This window comes from Strigops habroptila, unplaced genomic scaffold (assembly GCF_004027225.2).
Source record: "Strigops habroptila isolate Jane unplaced genomic scaffold, bStrHab1.2.pri NW_022045599.1_ctg1, whole genome shotgun sequence".
Lineage (NCBI taxonomy): Eukaryota > Metazoa > Chordata > Aves > Psittaciformes > Psittacidae > Strigops > Strigops habroptila.
This window is the reverse complement of record NW_022651080.1, coordinates 44,751-52,048: the sequence shown is the minus strand read 5'-3', so window position 1 is coordinate 52,048 and position 7,298 is coordinate 44,751. Positions and strand designations below refer to the sequence as shown.

The following is a 7,298-nucleotide window of genomic DNA, read 5'->3' as shown; positions in this document are numbered from 1 at the left end:
AGATGTGGCACTTGTGGACATGGCTCAGTGGTGGACTTGACAGTGTTTGGTTAATGGTTGGACTCGATGTTCTTAAGGGTCATTTCCAATCTCAGAGATTCTACAGTTCTAAGCAAAGCTGATGTTCAGACCAAACTCTGTCTCTCAGCAGAGAAATGACGCTGCAGAAATAAGTGTCTCTCTCAGGTGAGGGTGGAAATATCAGTGATGACTTCAGCCTGTTTCACAGCAGGCTCCCCTAGGGCCCAGGGAGCCCTGGAGGGAGCCCAGAGGGGCAGAGGCAGTGCCTCCTTGGGCTGGGCCTCTGCTGCTCAGCTGGGCCGGGCTCCTGGGACACAGAGAGATGCTGGCAAGCGGGCAGTGCTGCAGAGAGACAGCTCTGGGCAGGAGCAGGGCTGGGGCACTGCCTGCAGGCACCGAGGGCAGACCTGCGAGCCTCAGAGAGCTTAAAGGCACTTGGCAGTGGAGGATGCTGAGAGCTGCCTGCAGGAGAAACCTTCCCAGCCCTGTGCGAGGTAAGGCTCTGGGTGCAGGGCAATGCAGCTGCAGTTCCTGGAGGGATCTCCTCAAGCTGCTGCCTCAGACAGTGCATGGGATCTGTGAGGAGGACTCTCTTAGTTTCTGTGTGTAGATAAGGAGGAGGATGTGCTGCAGAGCAGGGCTTCCCTCTGCACCCTGCAAGGGACAGGAGAAGGCAGGTCCCTTTTCCCGGGGCTGGCTGCAGGGTGTGAATGTGGGTGTGCAGCCAGGGGTGCCCAGCGCTGTCCTTGCGAGCAGGGTCCCTGCACCCGAGGGGCTGTGTGCCGGGGCAGGGACTCTGTCGCCTGCCAGGGTCAGCACTCACCCTGCCTGGGAGCTCCCCACAGTGGTGGGGAGAAGCTGAGGTGAAGAAACAAGCCCTGGCAGGGAAGGGAAGTGCTGGGTGGGTGATGACTGCTCCAGTGTCCAGTCACTCTGAGCATATTTTCAGAGGGTCCTTCTGAAAGACACTGAGGCAGCGTTTACCTGAAAGGGAAGGATTCTGGGCTTTGATGTTTTTCACTCTTGGTTGGCAGGTTGGGCAGTGGGAGCTGGGAATTTACTTCTCTGCTAAGCAGAAGTCACCAAGAGTTTTGTGAGGACTTGTCTGAGCTGCTCCTGAGCCCCTGCACAGGCAGAGCTGCCCCTGAGCAGAGCCCTGCTGCCGGGAGGGGTGTGCAGGGCAGAGCTGAGCACACAGCCCATGGCATGGGCTCTGGGAGCACTGAGAGGGAGCAGAGCTGGGCACAGAGCAGCAGCTCCTGGCAGGGACAGCTCCAGGCAGCAGAGCCATGGGCAGGGAGTGGGGGGAAAGTGCAGCCCAGGCATGGGGTGGGTGCCTTCAGGCAGCTCTCTTGGTGTCTGGCACTGGAGGTGGCTGCTGGCCATGCTCTGCTGGGCAAGGAGCTGACTGTCTCTCTAGAACATCTCCTCTGCAGTTCCCTGCCTGTCTGCTCTGCCTGTCCTGCTGGGCTTGCAACCTGCCCCCAGACAGGCACAGCTCTCCCGCAGCATCCTCACGAGTGCGGAGCCTTCCCTTGGAGGTCAGCACTCTGCGCGCAGAGTCATTTGCTTCTGCTGCCAAGGGCTGTGTCCTGCTCTGTGTATCGCATATTCTCCTGCTGTCTCCTAACTTTGCACTAAAGCAAAGACAGCAAAGCCCTTTTGTCTGTCCTGTCCTGAGACTCTTCACATTTCACTCATAAAAAATAGAATTCCTAAATCTAAAAAAATAACTTGTCAGATATGAATGTAGGGGGAAAAAAAAAAGACCTTGGGAGCCACATTGCTTCTCCCAGCACACTCAGCCACCAACACTCAGAACAGGAAAATGTACTTGAACTTGGGGGTGTGTGTGGAAAATTGACTGGTTCTGCTCTGAGAAGTCTGTTCTAACTTATCACTGCCTGTTCCTCCTTCGACAGTGCCCCATGCCCAGAGGCAGCAGGTGTCCAACGGCAGCTCCATCACCCACTTCCTCCTCCTGCCATTCGCAGACTCACGGGAGCTGCAGCTCTGGCACTTCTGGCTCTTCCTGGGCATCTCCCTGGCTGCGCTCCTGGGCAACAGCCTCATCATCACCACCACAGCCTGTGACCAGCACCTCCACACCCCCATGTACTTCTTCCTGCTCAACCTCTCCCTCCTGGACGTGGGCTGCATCTCCACCACTGTCCCCAAATCCATGGCCAATTCCCTCTGGGACACCAGGGCCATCTCTTACTCAGGTTGTGCTGCACAGGTCTTCTTTGTATTATTCTTGCTTTCAGCAGAGTATTCCCTCCTCACTGTCATGTCCTATGACCGCTACCTGGCCATCTGCAAGCCCCTGCACTATGGGACCCTCCTGGGCAGCAGAGCTTGTGTCCACATGGCAGCAGCTGCCTGGGGCACTGGGTTTCTCAATGCTCTGCTGCACACAGCCAATACATTTTCACTACCCCTCTGCCGAGGCAATGCTGTGGAGCAGTTCTTCTGTGAAATCCCCCAGATCCTCAAGCTCTCCTGCTCACAGTCCTACCTCAGGGAAGTTGGGCTTCTTGTAGTTAGTCTCTGCTTATCATTTGGCTGTTTTGTTTTCATTGTGGGGTCCTATGTGCAGATCTTCCAGGCCGTACTGAGGATCCCCTCTGAGCAGGGACGCCACAAAGCCTTTTCCACGTGCCTCCCTCACCTGGCCGTGGTCTCTGTGTTTATCAGCACTGGCATATTTGCCTGCCTGAAGCCCCCCTCCATCTCCTCCCCATCCCTGGATCTGGTGGTGTCAGTGCTGTACTCGGTGGTGCCTCCAGCAGTGAACCCCCTCATCTACAGCCTGAGGAACCAGGAGCTCAGGGATGCTGTCAGGAAGCTGGTGACTGGATGTGCTTCAGCAGCCATACACTGCCTGCTTTCCTTTGCAAAGGGCTCCCAGTGCAGGTCATGAGAGGCCACGTCTCTCTTTCCTGCTTTACATTTGTTTTGCTCTTGTGATAAAAATGTCAGTTTTCATCCCCTCCTACTTCAGTATCCACACACCTTCTGTGACCCACAGACTTTTTGTCAATGGGGGTCTCTCGTATTTAAGGGAAATAAATGATCCTGCAGCAACTTCTTCTCTGTGATATGTCCTCACATGGCAGGAATGAAAGGGAATGAAATCAGCTTTCTGGCTGCTCCAGCTCTGGGATGGCTGCGCTGTGCCTGGAGCAGTCAGAGCTCTTGAGGAGCCCAAGGGCGGGGGCTGTTGTGCTGTTGTGGGGAGATGGGATGGCATGAGGGGGCTGCAGAGCTTTAAGGGTGTCCTGGGGAGGAGAGCAGGGGACACAGGTGTCCCTGCAGGGGACTCACCTGCGCTGGCACAGGCTGGGGCTGCCTGGCTGGGAGCAGCCCATGGCAAAGGTCTGGGTGGGCAGGAGCTGGACAGGAGGCAGCGTGTGCCCTGGCAGCAAGGGAGGACAGCAGCATCCCAGGCTGTATGACCAGGAACACGGCAGGAGAATCATAGAATCAACCAGGTTGGAAAAGATCTTTAAGATCATGTCATGGTTTGAGCCCAGCCAGTAACTTGGAACCACGGAGCCACTCGCTCACTTCCCCCCCCCTTCCTCCCCCTGCTCCTGGAGGGATAGGGAGGAGAATCAGAAGAATGTAACTCCCACGGGTTGAGATAAGAGCAGTCCAGTAACTAAGGTATAATACATAACTACTACTGCTAACACCAATGATAATAATGCTTAGTGAAATAACAAGTGGAGAGGATACAATTGCTCACCACCCGCCAACCAATACCGAGCCCGACCCGAGCAGTGATCTGGGCCTTCCGGGTAACTCCCCCCGGTTTATATACTGGGCATGACGTGCTGTGGTATGGAATACCCCTTTGGCCAGTTTGGGTCAGGTGTCCCGTCTCTGCTTCCCCCCGGCTTCCCCTCCTCCCTGGCAGAGCATGAGACTGAGAAAGTCCTTGGTCAGAGTAAACATTACTTAGCAACAACTAAAAACATCGGTGTTATCAGCGTTGTTCCCAGGCTGAAGTTAAAAAACACAGCACTGCACCAGCTACAAAGAAGGAGAAAAATTACTGCTATAGATGAACCCAGGACAACAAGCTACCTTTGGTGAGGCATGTGCCAGCACCAGAGTCCTCTTGGGTGACATTTCTGGGCACCTAAAAGCCGTACGAAGGGTAACTCTTGCCTGGCCAAGCTGAGAGCCTGCAGTTGTGCGTGAGGAGGCAAAGAATGGATGTGGTTTCCCTCAGCTCCAGCACAGCTCTTGACACAGTCTCCCTCACTGCTGCTCTCCCCATTGCAGTCTGGGTGGGTGGACAAACAGGAGGGTGAAGCACTTGTGTCAGCAGAAACAGCTCCAAAAGTTGAGGAGCCAGCAGGGACATCCCAAGCAGCAGGAGATGCAGGTGCCTGCTCCTGGGCTGTCACCTCCGCAGCCACCCGGACACCCCAAGGAGCAGCATAAGCCAGAACCCTTCTCCTGCCCCAGTATCCACAGAGCCAACAGTGCCACCATCAGTCAGGAACTGATTGCCCAGGTGCTGCCACGTTCTGGAATGTTGGGTGTCCTTCCAAGAGTGCTGGTGGAAGCATTTCCATGGGCATTGCCAGAGCCCGCCAGGCCCTGCCACTTTCCGCAATGCCTGGCGGGCTTCTGATGCTATTCCAGGAGCCCAGAGGACTCGTAAAGCCAGTGGGACCCGAGCAGGCATTCCAGAAGGTGGCAAATCCCGGGTGGACTCTGGCAACGCCCGCAGAAGCCTGCAGGGATTGCGGCAGGGGGCAATGGTGCTGGCGGGTTCTGGTAACCCTGCAGCAGCCCTGCAGGGGCAGAGCGCAGGCCCCTGCTGGCAGCGTGAGGAGGACGCGGGATCCAGCAGTGGCAGCACCCAGCTGGTGGCAGTCCCTGGCCCCGAGCCTGCCCAGGCCTGGGGGAGCCCTCACTCCCCGCTCTGCAGTGGCTGCCCCAGGCAGCCCTGGGCTGGCTCCAGCGCAGAGCTGCTCTCCTGGGGAGCCCCCAGCTCCTGCCAGGCCACCCTGGGGCGGCTGGGGGGTCTCTCTGCCCCCCTGCGCGATGGAGGGATGTGGGCAGGGGGAGGGAAGGGCAGCGCAAGGGACGGGACCACGCCGGGGAGTGTCACAGACCGGGTCACAAAGGGCCCCGCTGTGACCCGCCGCCGAGGGCGCGAGGGGCAGGGCGTCCAGTGCAAGCTGGACCTGGAGCTGGGATAGTCCCTGTGCCAGGAGCTCTCCTGCTCTCGGGAACCTTCTCTTCAGCTCTCTTTGGACCCAGCCTGCATGTGCTGGGCTTCCTCCATCTGCCATGGCCCTCAGTGGGCAACGGGGGCACTTGCTGGATCTGCTGCTGCACGCCTGAAGGGAAATGGACTTGGAGCTGTGACTCGTTGTGCTTCACAGGGGAATGGTTCAGAGAAGTCATCCTTGTGGGGAGAACTGAAAGGGCTTTATTAATGACCAATGGTAATTAATCAGTGACTGAATTAAAATCGAATGGAAATTGAATGCTGATTAAGCAATAATTGAATTTTATTTCAACTGTGATTTCACCATGATTTGAAGATGATATAAATGATAATTTAGACAATGTGTTTGCCTTCCAGCACCTAACAGGATGCCTTCAAGAAAGATGGAGGGGGATTCTTTACAAGTGTACATAAGGACAAGGGGGAACAGCTTTAACCTGACAGAGAGGGGAGATTGAGATGAGGTCTTAGGAGAAGCTCTTCCCTGTGAGGGTGGTGGGACACTGGCACAGGGTGCCCAGAGAAGCTGTGGCTGCCCCATCCCTGGCAGTCTTCAAGGCCAGGTTGGACACAGGGGCTTGGAGCAACCTGCTCTAGTGGAAGGTGCCCCTGCCTGTGGCAGGGGCTTAGAATTGGATGAGCTTTAAGGCCCCTTCCAATCCAAGCTTTTCTATGATTCTGTAATTCTATATGACCTTTGATTAAACCCCAAATCTTTGCATATGCGGAGGTGATAATGCTCGTACTCCTGCATGCACCATCCCAGGGGCTCCTGCTTAACTGGCAAATTTGCAGGACAAATATTCCAAGCGACCAGAGGAATCCATGTCGGAATGTGTGTGGCGAGTCTCCCTCATGGGAGGAGACTGAATGTTCTGGAGTGAAGCAGAAGCAGGAGGTTATTGGGGGCTCAGAGTCTTTTTAAGCACCACAGTGGGTGACCACAACTCTTCATTGACCACACGAGGTGCTTCCTGGGCTGGTGGTACAGACCCGCAGGAGCGAGGGGACTCTCTTGGGATTAAACTCCAGGGTTCTGGGATGTTGCTGCATCTTTGTGAGAGGGAGCCTGCAGACAGCAATGGAGGAGACGTGTTAAGGAGCTCCCCAGAAGAGCTGCTCTTATACACGCCCGGTGGGGCTAAGGGTCCAAGGAGCCGGTGAGAGACCGGCGGGGCTGGAGGGACCGAGAAGCCACTGAGGGACCCGCGGGGCTGGGGGGACTGGAGAGCCGCTGAGGGACCGGCAGGGCTGGGGGGCCGGAGATCCGCTGAGAGACCGGCAGGGCTGACGGACCGGCGGGGCTGGGGGGACTGGGGAGCCGCTGAGGGACCAGCGAGGCTGGGGGGACCGGGAAGCCGCTGAGGGACCGGCGGGTCTGGGGGGACCGAAGAACCGCTTCGGGACCGGCGGGGCTGAGGGACCAGGGAGCCGCTGAGGGACCGGCGGGGCTGAGGGACTGGGGAGCCGCTGAGGGACCTGCGGGGCTGAGGGTCCAGGGAGCATCTGAGGGACCGGTGTGGTTGAGGGACCGGGGAGCCGATCACGGACCGGCGGAGTTGGGAGGACCGGGGATCTACTCAGGGTCCGGCGGGGCTGAGGGTCCAAGGAGCCTGTGAGGGTCCGGCGGGGCTGAGGGACTGGGGAACCGCTAAGGGACCGGCGGGGTTGAGGGATGGGCAGAGCTGAGGGGACCAGGGAGCCGCTGAGGGACCAGCGGGGCTGAGGGACCGAGGAGACGCTGAAGGACCGGTGGGGCTGAGGGTCCAAGAAGCATCTGAGGGACCGGCGGGACTAAGGGACCGAGGAGTCGCTGAGGGACCGGCAGGGTTGAGGGATGGGCAGAGCTGAGGGGACCGGGGAGCTGCTGAGGGACTGGCGGGGCTGAAGGACCGAGGACCCGCTGAGGGACCGGCGGGGCTGGGGGGACCGGCGGCCTCTGGCAGCGCTGCGGGTGCAGCTGTGCTGAGGCGGTGGCGAGGCCGGGCCGGCCCCGGCGGGCAGCGCAGGCTGAAGCCGGTCC

At 58.2% G+C, this 7,298-nt stretch overlaps 1 protein-coding gene across 1 annotated transcript; it reads left to right on the top strand.

The window, feature by feature from the left end:
* The first annotated feature begins 2,111 nt into the window (after positions 1–2,111).
* LOC115603006 (olfactory receptor 14J1-like) lies at positions 2,112–3,026 on the top strand. The gene has a single exon (XM_030474514.1). The coding sequence runs from the start codon at positions 2,135–2,137 to the stop codon at positions 2,942–2,944; it is 810 nt and encodes a 269-aa protein (XP_030330374.1). The 5' UTR covers positions 2,112–2,134; the 3' UTR covers positions 2,945–3,026.
* Positions 3,027–7,298: the final 4,272 nt, after the last annotated feature.

What these genes read in the sequence shown, in the direction of transcription:
- LOC115603006 (XM_030474514.1), top strand. Translation starts at nt 2,135, where the DNA reads ATGTACTTCTTCCTGCTCAACCTCTCCCTCCTGGACGTGGGCTGCATC.